Here is a 17,144-nt window from a genome sequence, read left to right on the forward strand (position 1 = left end):
ACGTTAGGAGTGCAGGGACTCTGGCTCAGGGGAGTGCAGGAGGTCTCCACGTTCCTATTCCCTATCGCAGGGCCCACCATTGTTAATGTTACCCAGATTCCCCTTTATTATTTAAATTTGCCTTACTGGAGGCGGGGTTTCCAGACTATTGTATAAATACGTGTAATACCTAAATTCGCCAGTTGGAGGCGGTGTATCCAGCTGCACGTCTTATTATTTAAATTCGCCCAACTGGAGGCGGTGTATCCAGGGTCACGTGTGTCATATGGGTTCGCCTTGCGGTACTCGCTGCATCCAGACTCACGTGACCTTGACATTATCACCAACCCAATTTTTTTTTCCTTTCTGGTGAGCCTTGGCCATGTGGAGACCGCTGAGTAATTGCTGCCGGGCCTCACTGAGGTGAGTGAGGAGCGGCATGGTGTGTTAGAGCCGCTGCAGCAGTAGTTATCAGGGTCTGGGGCCTTCCCTTTTGGCTTCGCCAGAAAATCAAATGGCGGCTGCAGTCTGGCAAAAAGCCCCTAGAGTCGCTGCTGCTGAGCGGGACTTGCTCATGCATGCGGAGGTACCCAGGCCGGTGGGAGGAGTTGGTGCCCCACGGAGCTGCCTGGTATTCCCCGAGGTGAAGGGGTACATCCCTGTGGTGAGCAGACTGGTGTATAGTCCGCGGGGCTCACGCCAAATCTTCCATACCATTGAAGAAGCCGCCCCCTCCTGGTCGTGTGGAGGCAACCAGAGAGTGTATTTTTCCTCCATATTCCTGCGGCTCTGTCAAAGTGCCCCCTAGAGTCCCTGCTGGGGCGCGGGACTTGTTCAATCAGGCGGACGTACCCAGACAGGTGGGTGGAGTTGGTGATCCCCATGGTGCTGTCTGGGGTTCCCCGAGGTGAAGGGGTACGTCCCTGTAGTGAGCAGACTGGTGTTATAGTCCGCGGGGCTGACGCCAAATCTTCTATACCACCGAAGAGGCCGCCCCCTCCTGGTCGTTTGGAGGTAGGTGACCAGCGAGTGTATATTTCCTCCATATTCCTGTCCCCTTCTCCTCCAGGTGTGAGCGGCAGGTGTGCTGCGGGGGAGTAGGGACAAATCTCACCCCTCGCCATTAACCAATCCTGGGAGGCGCAGACCTCATGGTGAAAGGGTTGGAGGGTGGTATCCCTTGGTGAATAGCGGGGGTGTGAGTGTGGACACACGGGGACGCCTCTGTTGTCGAGTCCAGAATGAGTTCACCAAAATATGACAAACGAATGTGTGGCAATAAACGTTCAGGTCCGGACCTGTGTGTGAACGAGCATGTATGGGTGGCCACCAAAAAACATCATGTGGAAGTGTGTTGTGGAGTCTGATCAGCTCATAGCAAACATACACATACATAAACTCGTTTGCCAGGTCGGCGCTGTGGAGATGAGTTGTGCCTCCAGAACATGTATTGCCAATACCAGCGGTGCGTTTGTCATAAACCTGAAGTTTCAGGTAGTGGTGGGGTGAACCCAGGATCTGGGCGTCCCCGCTGTAGGTGTTTTCCTGATGAGGAGTGGTCTTGAGGGTCCTGAGGCCCCTCATTAAGGAGGGGGTACTGTCATGATCCAAGGTGGATCTGACAAGTAAATGGACAAAGTGAACTTTTTTTCCTTTGGCTTGGTACCAAAGTGGTGTGATTTCCCCCGGTGGCCATTAGAATTATTACACGTGGTGTCGTTCATTCTAAGTTGCCCCGGTGGTGGTGAGCGGTAGTGCACTTTAGTTTCTTTGGTTTAATGTGCACTTAATTACAAATCAGGTGTTAGGCTCTATAAAAGAGAGTCAGGTGTGTTCAATCACTGTTGGTGATATTGTGAGTTAGTCATTCTCAAGGAAGCCTGGGTGAAAGAAGGAGCTGAATGAGAGTCCTGGGCAGCCCAGCCAGAGGGGTTGAGTCAGCTATGGAGTCTGCATGGAGGGCTGGCATGGCGTGGTGGAGTCGCAGTTTATGGTGTCAGCAGGAGGTGCTTGCATGGCTTGGTGGAGTGGTGACGATGGTGAGAGTTGCACTCAGCATGCTGGACTTGGTTGCTGAAAACTGGACTCAAGCATGCTGGACTTTTTGGCAGAAGCTGGACTCATCTTTGGGACTCTTTACTGGGCAGCTGCAACTGGTGGTGGACACTGCTCCAAGGCTGCACTATGGTGATGGATCCGGTTATGGGGATGGATCCGGGTTGAGGAGAAGATGCACACAGGTGGTGGCTCTGTTGCTAGGAGCGTACGCAACAGAGCAAAGCTAAGTGGTGTTCCCCTGTATTGTCATTTTCCCTTGTGTGTGTTTAGTGCACTGGTGGGATTAGTTTCCGCACCGACCAATTCCCTAGTGAGGGTTTAGGTGCAGGGCGAGTCAGGGGTTAAGGTACGCGTGCGTCGCCCGGTGCTGAACCGGCATAGGGAACGTTAGGAGTGCAGGGACTCTGGTTCAGGGGAGTGCAGGAGGTCTCCACGTCCCTATTCCCTATAGCAGGGCCCACCATTGTTAATGTTACCCAGGTTCCCCTTTATTATTTAAATTCGCCTTACTGGAGGCGGGGTTTCCAGACTATTGTATAAATACGTGTAATACCTAAATTCGCCAGTTGGAGGCGGTGTATCCAGCTGCACGTCTTATTATTTAAATTCGCCCAACTGGAGGCGGTGTATCCAGGGTCACGTGTGTCATATGGGTTCGCCTTGCGGTACTCGCTGCGTCCAGACACACGTGACTGTGACAGTTATTACGTGTCCTGATAAGAGTATGGAACTCTGTTATGACATGTATATTGACTTATATTTTGTCCAGATATATTTTGGTTTATGCAAATTTTTTAATATATCTGTCGATATGTCTGTTAAGTATTTATAATTGCTGGATTATTATGTCTTATTGTATAGGACACAATCTATAATAATATACACATATGTGCCTGAGATTTTATGGCCATTTTGGTGCAGTTAGTAGATATGATTGAGGTTTATACTTATTAGGTTCCCATTAAAATTTATTATTTTGCTGCTATTATGCATCAAACCGCGTTTGCTGTTTGAGGCCATTGAATTCCATGCTTTGTCCGCAACACTGCTGACCTAGTACGCATGCGCGCCACGCTCTCCATGCCTGACGGCTCTCGACGTCTTATTGGGAGGGTGTATGCTGGGTCACTTAGTGATCCTGCTCCTCCTTCCCTGATGTGGACGCCGCCTGTCATGGAGATGTCTTGACTGCGCATGCGTCAAGCGCGGTCTGATTTTTAGTGTTCATTTTTTCTTGGACATTCTTTTTGTCTGCCCTGAAGCCATGCTCCTGTTTGATGCTGCGGTGACCCCTCTTTTTTCACCTTGCATTAGTAAAAACATCAGCGTCTGTTGCGGAGGTTGACTTGACGATATATTAATGTCTTAACTCCGGTTTGGCAATGGAAGGTAATAATAAAATGACTCTTCTTTTACATTACAGTTCAGTTCAGCTTCACTATATATTATTTTTGTTCTGCTATTACCGTAAACTCGTAGTTCAACTCCGCGACGAGCTATTCCTGCAGAGTTAGAGACTGTGCAAAGATAATATCCAGAGTCCTGCAGAAGAGTCTGTGGAATCCGCAGGGAGCCATCTTTAAGAAACTCGAGTCTGGGACAAGAGACAAGGTCTTCTTAATATTATATGCGATAGTTGCTGGAGAACTCTCAGGGATTGCACTATTTTACCTGGACGTCTCCTTGTAGAGCAGGCTACCGTCCTTTTTCCAGGTCACGGTTGGCGGAGGGAGCCCCTCAGCCCAGCACGGTAATACGGCTGTTTGGTTGACAGAAGAACTGACCATGGAAGGTCCCGGTAAGATGGATGGTGCAACTACAATGTAACGTGTCACGTGAACATCTTTGCCGTGAACAAATAAGACTTGGTGATGCAACCGGCGATATTCACTCACTGTGTATTTCCACGATGAACTTCAGGCTGGTGCTGCCTATCGGGTTGGAGGCGATGCAGGTGTACTCCCCACTGTCAGAAGCCTGCAGACTGTGAATCTGAATGTAACGGCCCTTAGACAAAATCTGGACACGTCTGTCCATCTGCAACAAAAGGAAGAATATGCATCAATGTCATTCTATTATTATATCTATGAATATATGGACCACCGACACCGCAGTCCATAGGATCTCTGTGTAGAACGCTCCCCATTTAATTGCTGTTATAGGAGAAGCTTCACTGCTGTCCTGCCAGGACTTTTCACACAGTAACAGGTATGTTTATGTGTCACATTGCTGAAATCATGGAGACATCAAGGATCCTCATCATACCTTGAGAGGTGTTTCTCCTCTAAACCACTGAATAGATGGGACAGGGTCTCCTTCTACCCTACACTCCAGGACCAGCTGTCCTCCAATGGACACCGAGAGTGAGCGAGGTTCATCAGGACCAATGACACTGGGAGGTACTGTTAAAAAAAAGGTTCAGATTAGAAAAAACAGCACCACGGCTCAACTTTCTCTGACACTGCAGATCTACTGCACACTCAGTGAACGGGGGGCAGCGCTGATTTTGGAAAAAACTTTACGAAAAAAGCTCCAATTTTCACATTTGACTTGAAGAAGATATACACAAGATGTTTCACTAAAAATATTCACCTTTCAGTCGCACCCAGGTTGCCCTGGTGTCTCTTCCGGCCGTGCTGCTTGCCACACAGACATAGATTCCAGCATCTTCAACCTAGAGTAAAAGTTATATACCAGTGTAAATCTTACATCCTCATAATCAGGATGTGTAGCCATGAGCCATGCAATACGCAACGAGGGGCATTACAAAACTACTAACCGCGTACGAGTGAGTGCAGACACGGTCATAGGAGAAGCTTCACTGCAGCCCTTCCAGGACCTTTCACACAGTGTCATGACAATGCATTGGTTCTAGGGTGTGTCAATACAAAGCAGTTCACACTGTGACTGGCAGGTGGAAGAGAGGCCCAGGGACTAAGGAAACAAGCACCCCATCCATCAAGATATTCAATATGACAAACATGTCTTGCTGCACAGCATGAAGCTGCGCCTTGTGGCCAGTGTACACATTACATAGTTGATATTGGGTCGCCCTCCCAGGGCTGTGGGGTACTCGTTACCGTGCCGGTCCTTCAGAGGGGAATGTCACAGCAGCGGTGACCCGGTCCGTGGCCCTGGGCGTCCATGTAAAAAGGGGATTGAGTGATGGAATAAAGTTTATGAGTGATTCGTGACGCCACCTGTGGTGTTTGGCAAGGGAGGTGTTAAACCGACGCTGCAGACAGATCCTCTGGGACAGATGGTGTGGTGCAGCAGTGATGTTGTAGCCCTCCACAGGCAGGGCTGTAGTCCCAGGGCAGTGTAGATCGGTGAGGATAGATGTTGAGGAAGAGGGTGAAGTGTCTGGCACAGAGATGTAGCAGTGCTGAAGAAGTTGCAGGAAGAAGGCAAGGACACAACAAAGTGTAGTTTCTTTACCTTTACTTTGTAAGTGCAGTCCAGGGTCCAGATTACAGATGGCACAGGAGCTGATTAGCCTGGAAGCAACTTAGGAATCTCTCTATCAGATGGGTTGTGTAGTCTCCTCTCTAGCGCTTACTTGAGGTACATGCAGTACTGTGTTACACTGACGTTCCTCCTTCTTCTTCCCTTTTGGATCTACCTCGTATGGCAGACAGCTGTAGCCTTCTATCTCCTTTGGTTCACACGTCGCTGTTGTGCCTCTGAGTCTTAGAAGGGAATAGAGCATTTACAGCTTCCTATTCCTCAGGTTTCTGTTGCAGGACCGTCAGTATCCATACAACCTTGGAGACCAGGCTCCAGATCATGCGCTCCAGTTGGGAATGAGCCTCAACTCTCTGCTCAATCCCCAGCTCCTCTCTCCACGTCCACACACTTCGCCCTCCTCACAAAACTGACTCCTCGTTTCCCTTCCTGGCCCTCAGAGAGCACTCCTCCCCCAATTCTGGTTCAGAGCTCCCTCTGCTGGCTCGGAGTGGGAACTGTGTTGTATGTTATGGTTAACTGCTAGAGAGACCTTTCATTGCTTCCAAGCCTGACATCACCCACCCTGGAAGAAGGTAATGCCACTGTGGCGACCATACTCCTGGGGGCGCCACATTATGTCTATGTCTCCCGACAAAGGAGCGTTACTATACAAAGCGACGATCAGCTTCAGCTGAGCGCTCCTCAGTTCTCTTGAAGAACGGCTGTCAGACTCATCTATCCTCCTCCTCCAGAAACAACATATTTCTAGGAAGAACAAAAGGATCATAATGCGGAATTCGGCAGACCAGATCCTTTTCTCCCCTGTAATTATCTGGCGGCGGAGGGTCCGGAGACCCCATACAGTTTAGTTGATTTTTATCTAAAATGTGTGGGAGCCTTTCAACAGATAGATTTCCTCGAGTTACTGCACATAAGAACCATTGAATACAGATCCAACATGGGGCTCATGGCTTTCATGGACCTTTTATGGACCCAGGACTACTCACTTTCACACTCTCGATTCTTAGAACGGTCCCATTTCTTGAGAGCAAATCTGGCCATGATAAAGATCGCCCATCTTTTTCCCAAGTCACATCTGGAGCGGGAAACCCAACTGCATTGCATGTCAGTTGCAGAAGTTCATTCACGGCAACTGCTACTTCTGATGGGTGAGGAGGACCCTCGATCCTCGGCGGTTCTAGGATGCAGAACATGAACACCCTGGTTATAGCACTGTATGATTCTCAGACATAATACAGACAGTATGCACTTCAAAATGATCTCTCCAGGGAGCTGGAGGATGAAAACGAAGTAGTCAGGGGCCGAACAGATCTGATATTAGAAGAGTTTACCCAATGTACTTACCAAGCACTATGAGACGGAAGTGTTTGCTGACCTTCCTTGCCGCATTGAGGGCTGTGCAGGAGTACAGCCCCAAATCCCCAGCATCGACGGACTCCAGGTAGAGTCGGGTTCCTAGCCCGTTGGGCAGGAGGTTACTCTGAAGATTCAGCGGCTCGCCATTTTTCTCCCACGACAGTGAAGGTAGTGGAGAACCATGAGCTTCACAAGTGAATGTGACAGAAGATCCCTGGATAGCGGTGACTTCCTCTGTACTCTCCGATTGCTCCACCACTGGCAGGGCTGACAATAACACATACAGTACATTAGGAGATGGGCACCATGAAGGGGGCAGCACCGGTAAAACATAAAATGGATGGATAAAGTCTGTTCTTTTAGTATCATGGCTTCTTTAGCTCACGCCATAAAGAGAAATTGTGCCAGTCTCCAAAAAACTGAAGTTTGACACAGTTTTCTACTCTGCTCTCCTGGCTCCACAGTTCATTAGTGCCACTGATTAGTAATTTAAAGATATTCTCGTGATGTTGATTCCAATAACATTGAGCAGAATTAGGACTGCAGCTCTGAAGCATAACCCATAGAACACATCTATTCCACAGCACGAGCTTTAGGATTATCACTGTAGGAAGAATGTACAGCTAAATAAACCCTTTACGGTACATGCACAGCCCAGTACTTACTCTCCACCAGAAGGGTGAAGCTCTTCTCTGCGGTTCCAGCAGGGCTTGATGCTAGACATGTGTAAACACCTGCATCTGACACTTGCACATGGGATATCCTGCCAGAGGAAAGGAACAATACGTATAAGGACTAGGCAGCGTGTGATGCCACCTGGAGAGCGTGCATGTTGAAATGGTTATGCTGATGATTTTTCACATTAGTTCTAGTACCCATATAGGCAGTAAGCATGTCTCCCCTGCTCTGGCAAACACTGTGCTGAAAAAGCAGCTGAATCTGATTTCTTACCGGAGAATTCGCCCTCCTGAAGAGATTCTGAGGAAGCGAGAAGTAGGAAGCTGATTTCCATCCTTCATCCAGGTCAGCTGCATGGGCAGGGAGCCGCTGGCATGGCATTCGAGGGTCACCTGCGATCCAGGAGCGCTACTGAGAGTCTCCGAGACGTTGTCACCAGATTCAAACATTGGAGGGGCTAAACGTGCCAAGATAAAATAAAAAGACATTTCAGACATAAAATAGTTCTGCCCCTCTCCAATGATGGTGGCAACAACTGACAGAATCGTCCGCTCACTCACCGAGAATGTTCAGGACAAAAACCTTTGTGTCTTCTCCTGCGATGTTCCGCGCCAGACACGTATAGCGCCCAGAGTCAGAGGCTTGGACTGAGGTGAGGACCAAGGATCGTCCATCTGGAGAAAGCCTGGGAAAACAGCACAAAGAAAAAAAACTTACACGCAAGTGTGCGCTCAGCTCAGTCCCACCGATTCCCAATCTATGCGCCTCCATACTCAGCAGTGAAAGTGTTAAAGGGCCAGTAAATGAAGTTTAATTATTATATAATGAAAGGTTTTTGCAAGGTTTTATTATTTTGAGTTTTAAATGCCTGCGGTCATTGAAAAGATTCTTTGTAACATCCTGTTCACACAGCTCAGGGTTTGTTAACCTCATTAGCAATATAGACGGTCTCTATGTAAAGGATTACAAGCTGATTTATTGATATTCCATGAGAACTAGATCTCATGGAAACAAGATAGTTCCTGACCACTGACACCAAGTGGAGATCTGAGAACTAGAAGAAATGTAAAGACAAAGCAAATTGACATAGAAGTGAACAACCGTTTACAACAACACCATACAATATACTAACCGGATATTTGGAAAAGAGAATAAATCTAGGGGTCCCCCGTCCTTCAGCCATAATATTTGGGGTGGCGGTGTGCCCTCCGCTGGACACTCCAGTGTTACTTCCCGTGTCACCTGGATAATCCGCTCACTGGGAAGGTCGGACCCGAAGATTCTTGGGGCCACTGCAAAATAAAAATACTCAGTGATGTCACAATATACACACGTTATAGTTTTAGGTATATAAGCACCAGTGTTCATGGCCGACCTTGTATCAGCAGCTGGAAGTCCTTGTGAGCCTCGGACAGGGCATTATGTGCCAGGCAGGTATACTGCCCCGTGTGGGCAGGTTGTGCGCGACTGATCTGTAGGCGGCTTCCAGTTACGATCACCCCCGACTGACCATTATGTTCTGCAAACAGCAAGGAAAAAACATAAAATAAATTAAAATAATAAAATACCAACACCAGGTGTTATACAGCGGCAGACGGGAAATCATACATTACAGCACAGTGCAATTATAACCTGCAGGGTAATTACAGGGCATAAGTAACCTCCACACTCAGAGCTACTCAGTGGGTGTATCTAATCCTGCCACATGTGATACAGTCTGCTGAGCTGTGTATCTAATCCTGCCACATTTGATACTGTTTGCTGAGCTGTGTATCTAATCCTGCCATATGTGATATTGTCTGCTGAGCAGTGTATCTAATACTAGCATATGTGATACTGTCTGCTGCACTGTGTATCTAATCCTATCCTGTGTGATACTGTCTGCTGCACTGTGTATCTAATCCTATCTTGTGTGATACTGTCTGCTGAGTTGTGTATCTAATCCTATCCTGTTTGATACTGACTGCTGAGCTGTGCATCTAATCCTATCCTGTGTGATACTGTCTGCTGAGCTGTGTAGCTAACCCTATCCTGTGTGATCCTGTCTGCTGAGCCGTGTATCTAATCCTATCCTGTGTGATACTGACTGCTGAGCTGTGCATCTAATCCTATCCTGTGTGATACTGTCTGCTGAGCTGTGTATCTAATATCCTGTGTGATACTGTCTGCTGAGCAGTGTATCTAATCCTATCCTGTGTGATACTGTCTGCTGAGATATGTATGATTCTATAATATGTGATACTGCCTTCTGAGCTATGTATCTAATCTTATAATGCGTGATACTTACTGCTGAGCTGTGTATGTAACCTTATCCTGTTATACTGTCAGCTGAGCTGTGTATCTAATATCCTGTGTGATACTGTCTGCTGAGCAGTGTATCTAATCCTATCCTGTGTGATACTGTCTGCTGAGATATGTATGATTCTATAATATGTGATACTGCCTTCTGAGCTATGTATCTAATCTTATAATGCGTGATACTTACTGCTGAGCTGTGTATGTAACCTTATCCTGTTATACTGTCAGCTGAGCTGTGTATCTAAACTTATAATGCGTGATACTTACTGCTGAGCAGTATATCAAATCCTATAATATGTGATACTGACTGCTGATCTAAGTATCTAACCTTATCCTGGGTGATACTGTCTGCTGAGTTGTGCATCTAATGGTATACTGTGTGATACTGTCTGCTGAGCTGTGTATGTAATCCTGTAATGCGTGATACTGACTGCTGATCTGTGTATCTAACCTTATGGCCGGGGTCACACTTGCGTGTGTAATGCAAGAAACTCGTGTGATTCTCTCTCATCAATAGAAATTCTCTCGCTGCATAGAAATACAAGCTGCCGCACACTCCGCTCCCGAGTGCCGGCGGCAGTGCCGGGTATTGATGTGAGAGACACGGGCAAGTTTCTCGCATTACACACGCAAGTGTGACCACGGCCTATTCACGGTGATACTGTCAGTGGAGCTGCAGTACCTGCACCTCATATGACATCCATTTGGACTATCTTTGTGTCTTTACCTATACGTTCCCCATCTTTGAGCCATGTGATCTTCAGAGGGGGGAAGCCTTCGGCCTCACAGGACAGGACGATGGAGTTCCCAATCATCAGTTGGACAGTTTCGTTCTGTGGGTGAATGATGGATGTCGGCACTGCATATGGAGAGAAGAATTGCAGGAATCAGAAGTGGCGCCATCTCCACAAACGTCCCATGTACAGAGGGACGTCCTGACCAGGACACATGACACTCACCTTGTATGATCACTGTGTAGCTCAGCTCAGCGTCTCCGGCAACATTGCTCATCTTACAGGTGTAAAGTCCTTTATCTGATGCCTGAGAAGTAACAGGCACTCAGTAAGGTATATACAAATGTTAAGATCTCTGCTTGCTTTCAGTGGATGCTTGTTTATTTATATTCAGCGGCTAAGAACCTGATCTGGAAATGTGCTGCGCAAAGACGTGTGGCGCCCCTGAGGCTCGGTCGTCACAGAGGTACTGCACCTTCTCCTAAGGTGTAGTGCCCCACCATCCAGGTAAGGTGGGAACTCCTTTCCACGCTCCAACACTCGCACCCCACACAACAGGGTAGTTCTGCACAACCACATTGCGGCTCAGTGCTTAGAGAGTAGCAGAGCACCTTTGGTGGTTCCCTGCTTGGAACACTGGATGTGCTGGGAGGTGGGTGGAGTTGAGATACATAAAAGAGTGGGAAAGTGTAGGATGACAGGTCAGTCTGACAGAAGGTCAGTCGGGTAGGAAGTCACTCAGACAGGAGTGAGGATCCCTGGAAGAAGGGATGGAGGAAGGAGTGCTACAGCTGTCTCAGTGATCTGAGCCAGCTGGCACGGGAAAGGAAAAGAAGGAGAAAGACGTAGAACTGAAACACCAAGGTTACTTACCGGTAGCCGGTTTTTCCGGAGCCCATGACGGCACACATGAGAGAGGGGATCCGCCCAGTCAGGACAGGAACCCTACTGAAGATAAAAGGGCGGTACCTCTCCCTCGCTTCAGTTGGTTTACAGAGCATGAGAGGCCCCCCGGGTTAGTACACATGGTAAAACTATCACCACATTATATCTAACTAAAGAAACACCCAAACTATAGTGCACACCAAAGGAGTGAAAAGGGGGGGAATATACAGGTGCCGTCATGGGCTCCGGAAAAACCGGCTACCGGTAAGTAACCTTGGTGTTTTCCCGTCTCCCATGACGGCACACATGAGAGACTTTTGTAGAATAAGACACCTTAGGGAGGGACCACCGCTTGCAGCACCCTTCTACCAAAGGTTAGGTCAGTAGAGGAAGACAGATCAAGTCGGTAGTGTTTAAAAAAGGTGGAAGGTGAGGACCAAGTAGCGGCTTTACAAATTTGCTCAATCGATACCTCAGCCTTCTCTGCCCAGGAGGTAGCCACGGCTCTGGTGGAGTGAGCCTTGATGCCTTCTGGAACCGGAGCGCCACTTGCGGAGTAGGATAACATAATGGCCTCCCTGATCCATCTGGCAATGGTACTTTTAGCTACCCCGTGCCCCTTTCTACTACCCTGAAAGGCTACAAAAAGGGACTGATCTTTCCTCCACTGACTAGTTATTGACATATATTGTATTATGGCTCTTCTTACATCTAATGTATGGAACTTTTGCTCCCCCGGGTTTCTGGGATTGTTACAGAACGACGGCAAGGAGATCTCCTGAGTCCTATGAAACTTTTGGACTACCTTGGGGAGATAGGCCGGGTCTGGTCTTAGAACCACTCGGTCATCCAAGATCTGTGTATAAGGAGGACATATAGACAGAGCTTGTAGGTCGCTGACTCTTCGGGCTGACGTTAAGGCTACCAGTAAGACCGTTTTAAGTGTAAGTAGCTTTGGTGACAGCTCTAGTAGTGGTTCGAAGGGATCTTTGGTTAAAGCCTCCAAAACTAGGTTCAGGTCCCAGGGTGGTATCTTTGGGATAATGACCGGCCTTGACCTGCCACAGGACTTAATGAATCGGGACACCCACCTATTGGCTGCTAAATTGCAGTTATATAGGGCCCCCAAAGCTGAGACTTGGACTTTGAGTGTGTTAGTGGCTAATCCTAGTTGCAGCCCCGACTGTAAGAACTCTAGGATAGGTCCCACTGGAGCTACATCCCCTAAAGGTTCCCCCAGGAAGTCTAGGAACTTTTTCCACGTTCTACCGTAGATTTGGGATGTTATTGGTTTCCTACTTTTCAACAGGGTGGAGACTAACCCTGGAGAGAAACCCTGGCGACTCAGTAGCGCCCTCTCAAATTCCAGGCTGCTAGATGGAAGCCCTTCACCTGAGAGTGGACCACTGGTCCCTGGGAAAGCAGGTCTGGAATCTCTGGTAGTATCCATGGATCTGTCACTGACATGAGCCTCAGAAGGGAGAACCAAGGCCTTCTCGGCCAAAAGGGAGCTATAAGAATTATTCTTGCCCGATCCTCCCTGATTTTCCTGACTACTACTGGGATCATTGTTATCGGGGGGAATGCATAGGCCAGGATGAACTTCCAGGGTATTTGTAGGGCATCTACTGCGAAGGGGTTTTCCCTTGGATTTAGCGAGCAGAACTTCCTGACCTTCCGGTTATGTGCGGTAGCGAACAGGTCTATTTCTGGTCTGCCCCAGGCCTGAACTATTTGTTGGAAGACTCGGGAGTTTAGGGACCATTCCCCTTGTCTTAGATGCCTGCGACTCAGGAAGTCTGCTTGTATATTTTCTGCCCCCTTTATGTGCAATGCTGTAATGGATAACAGATGTTGTTCTGCTAGCTGGAAGAGTAGATCTGATATTTGCATGAGGCCCCGAGATCTCGTTCCCCCCTGATGATTGATGTAGGCTACTACTGCCTGATTGTCCGTCATGACCCGGGTGTGGCGGCCCTGAAGTAAGGGAAGGAAATGTTTCACGGCTTTTTCCACTGCCCATAGTTCTTTTACATTTGAATTCTGATCGCTTTCTAGTGAGGACCAGGTCCCCTGTATTGTATGGGATCTCAGGTGTGCTCCCCACCCTGTGGCACTCGCGTCTGTCGTAATGATGTCCTCGACTGGTTTTTGCCACGGGACACCAGCTGTTAGATTCTTTTCTACAGTCCACCAGAGCAGGGAATCTCTTACAGCCACTGAGAGACATAGTTTGCCTTCTAAATGCCCTTTTAATTGTTTCTGCGCAGACAGGACTTCCCACTGTAGTTGCATTAAGTGGTACTGTGCCCATGTTACTGCGGGTATACATGATGTCAGTGAGCCTAAAAGGGACATTGCATTCCTCAGTGTCATATTTGGCCTTTGTATTGCTGTGCGAGCTAGGCCTCTTATCTTGGTCACTTTCCTCTCTGGTAGGAGGCAGCGTTGTTGCTCGGAGTTCAATATCAACCCTAGGAAGGATTGCTCTTTTACTGGGGTTATCCTTGACTTGGGGATGTTTACTATCCATCCTAGTCCTACTAGAGTTGCTATTACTTCCTTCACTTGAAGTGTGCAGTGGGATTCCGACCTCCCTATTACCAGAAAGTCGTCTAAGTATGGGACGATCACTATGTCCCTGGATCGCAGAAAGGACATTACTTCGGCCATCACTTTGGTGAATACCCTGGGGGCTGTAGACAGGCCAAACGGAAGGGCTGCGTACTGGTAGTGTCTCACCTGCCCCTGGATATAGAGCGCTACTCTCAAATATTTTTCATACTCCCGATGAATTGGGATGTGATAGTAGGCATCTTTTAAGTCTATCACTGCCATGAGGCAATGCTGGAACAGGATCTTTGTGGCCGTGTTGATTGACTCCATTTTGAAGGAGCAATTGTCTATCCACTGATTGAGTCTCCTCAGGTTGACAATGGTTCTCCAAGAGCCGTCTGGTTTTTGTATTAAGAAGAGGGGGGAGTAGAACCCCCTTCCTTCTTCTTGCGCTGGGACTTCCTGTAGGACTTGTTTATTCACTAGTCCCAAGACTTCCGTCTCCAGGGCCAGCTGTTGCTCTTGGGCTTTCCTTCTGGGTGTTATTATGAAGGTATGCCTGGGCGGTCTGATGAATTTTATTTTTAAGCCGTCCTTGATTATATTTAGGACCCATGTACTGGTGGAGATATTTGCCCAGGCGGAAAGGAAGAGAGAAAGCCTTCCCCCTACCTCCGGCCCAATGTCATTGGGGAGATTTTTTGGAGGAAGTGGAGGGCCCTTTAAACATATAGCCCGATCCTCTTTTTTCTTTAAAGTCCCAGCTTTTTCTATCTCCCGGGGGACGACCCCTGTTAAATCTCCTCCTCCGAAAGGGCTGCTTCTTAGGTTCTCCCGGAAATCGGGGAAAGCTTTTCTTCCTATCCCCCGCATGCTCCAAAATCTCTTCTAGTTTTTTCCCGAAGAGGAATTGGCCATCGCATGGAATGGAACATAACTTGTGCTTAGAGGGTAAATCTCCGGGACACCCTTTAAGCCACAGGGCTCGTCTTGCCGCATTTGACAGGCTTGCTGCTCTAGCTGTCAATCTTGCGGAGTCTGCAGAGGAATCGGCCAGGAAAGCCGCTGCTCCGTGCACCAGTGTCAGATTAGCTAGAATTTCGTCTCTAGGAACTCTATCCTTGATCTGGTCCTCTATTTGTTGCAGCCAGACCATGAGGGCACGAGCGGTACAGGTACCGGCTATTGCTGGCTTCAATCCCCCTGCTGAAGCTTCCCAGATGGGCTTCAGAAACCCATCTGCCTTCTTATCAAGCGGGTCTTTCAACACGCCAGAATCTTCTAATGGTAGGGATACCTTTTTTGAGGATCTGGCTACAGCCCCATCAATTTTTGGGACTTTTTCCCAGGTTTCTGAGTCCTTCTGGTCAAAGGGGTACCTCCTCTTTGATGTGGAAGGTAAGCCCCCTGACCGCTCTGTCTTTTTCCATTCCCTGTCAATTAGCGCTTTTATTTTATCATTTACAGGGAAGGTACGCTTTCGCTTTTCCTCCAGTCCTCCAAACATTACATCCTCTAATGATTTGGGAGTTTTTTCTTCTTTAAGGCCCATTGTAGCTCTAATGGCCTTGACCAGTTTTTCTACGTCCTCCGTTGGAAAACATGGACGGCCGCCTATATCGCTGTCCGAGGAGGATTCTGAGGACTGCGTGGAGGAAGAGGAGGTGGAGGGGGACAAAGATCTATCCTGCCCCTTCTGCTTTGGCGAGGCCTCTGAATCGGAGCTCCTTCTACGGTTTCTTTTCTTTTTAAGGGCCGCCTTTAGGGAACCTTTCACCTCCTGATGTATTAACTCCTTCAGACTAGTCACCAAATCAGGGGTCTCCTCCTGTATAGTCCTGTTAATACAGTCAGCGCAGAGATCTTTCTGCCACTGATCTGCCAGCGGGTTTTTACATAGGGCGCATTCTCTATTTTTGGTTTTGCTGCTGGCCTTCCTCGCCCCCTAGTGATCAAACAGAAAAAATGGAACCCCATTACCATAATGGTGACATTCACGTAGATCACTCACCACCGCTGTCAATCAGGGGTACCGATCTCGGAGGCTCCTCAGATGCACTCGTGACGTTTCTCCTGGACGTCCCAGAGTCATGCCGATTGCGCTTATGACTGCCGCTCCCACCACTTGAGCGACTGCTTCTGGTATGTTGGCGGCTCGGCCTGGCATCTGGTGAGAGGTCTTGCTGCTGACGCTGCTGCTGTCGCTGCTGCTGACGCTGCTCGTCTTGCCCCACTTCCATTCTGAAGCCTTGGGCATGAGTGCGTCTTCTGTGGTCATCCCCCTTATGTAAGGGGGATCCACTGCACTCTCCGCCTCCTCCGGTTACCCCCACAGCCCCTCCCCCCCTGCCATACCGCCGGGATCTCTCTCCACCGATCGGCGTTCTTCACCATGGGCGCCGCCATCTTGGATTGTCGGCGCCGCCTCCGACGTCACGCGGGCACGCCCCTTCCCCAGCGTGCCCTGCGCGTGACGTCAGAGGAGCGCGACCCGGAAGCGGACGCTCCCTCAGCGCTCCTGAGCTGCTCCAGAGTAGGGATCACCGGCAGAGGGGGAGAGGGCGGCGCGGCAGCCACGGCAGAGCCCCAGGACCCCCGCCGTGCTGTTCCTGCGCCCGCTCGGACGCTGAGCCCCGGAGGACCCGCGGACGGCGCTTCCTCCATCCCGACGCCCAGCGCTCAGGAGCCCAGCCTGATCTTCTACGCCGGCACGGGAGAGGGGCAGGTAAGTGTGACCTGCTGTCTTCAGCACGGGTCCCTGTCAGGACAGGAAACCCAACTGAAGCGAGGGAGAGGTACCGCCCTTTTATCTTCAGTAGGGTTCCTGTCCTGACTGGGCGGATCCCCTCTCTCATGTGTGCCGTCATGGGAGACGGGAAAACCTAAGCTTCCATAAGAGAGAGAAAGACAAGTACGGAACGAAGGAGTAAGGAGAACAGAGAGGACGTGGGTTAGAAGAGGAACCCCGCCTATAGGTTCTCAGCACAAGGCCGGGGCCCAGTCCCCGAGGTTGTATGGACACTTTTGGTTCTGCAGCAGACACCGGTGGAGTAGTTGGCTGTAAATGCACTACTCCCATCTAAGACTTGGGGCACAACAGCAACTGAATAGAGAGCCGGGACTCAGGAGAAG

General features: G+C 49.0%; 1 protein-coding gene across 2 annotated transcripts in view; it reads right to left on the minus strand.

The window, feature by feature from the left end:
- Nucleotides 1–17,144, minus strand: part of HMCN2 (hemicentin 2) — a 192,247-nt gene that overhangs the window by 20,235 nt on the left and 154,868 nt on the right. For both annotated transcript variants that reach the window (XM_073559478.1, XM_073559477.1), the window contains exons 61-74: nt 10,797–10,878; nt 10,565–10,696; nt 8,915–9,058; nt 8,672–8,831; nt 8,100–8,224; nt 7,813–7,996; nt 7,527–7,624; nt 6,850–7,128; nt 6,492–6,682; nt 4,630–4,711; nt 4,303–4,439; nt 3,933–4,074; nt 3,709–3,853; nt 3,504–3,631 (exon numbers count right to left, since the gene is read on the minus strand). In XM_073559478.1, the coding sequence (XP_073415579.1) occupies nt 3,504–3,631; nt 3,709–3,853; nt 3,933–4,074; nt 4,303–4,439; nt 4,630–4,711; nt 6,492–6,682; nt 6,850–7,128; nt 7,527–7,624; nt 7,813–7,996; nt 8,100–8,224; nt 8,672–8,831; nt 8,915–9,058; nt 10,565–10,696; nt 10,797–10,878 (2,029 nt within the window). The remainder of the gene's footprint in view (nt 1–3,503; nt 3,632–3,708; nt 3,854–3,932; nt 4,075–4,302; nt 4,440–4,629; nt 4,712–6,491; nt 6,683–6,849; nt 7,129–7,526; nt 7,625–7,812; nt 7,997–8,099; nt 8,225–8,671; nt 8,832–8,914; nt 9,059–10,564; nt 10,697–10,796; nt 10,879–17,144) is intronic.

The sequence above is a fragment of the Dendrobates tinctorius genome, unplaced genomic scaffold (genome assembly GCF_039654945.1).
Source record: "Dendrobates tinctorius isolate UK_male_01 unplaced genomic scaffold, ASM3965494v1 ptg000013l, whole genome shotgun sequence".
Taxonomy (NCBI): Eukaryota; Metazoa; Chordata; class Amphibia; order Anura; family Dendrobatidae; genus Dendrobates; species Dendrobates tinctorius.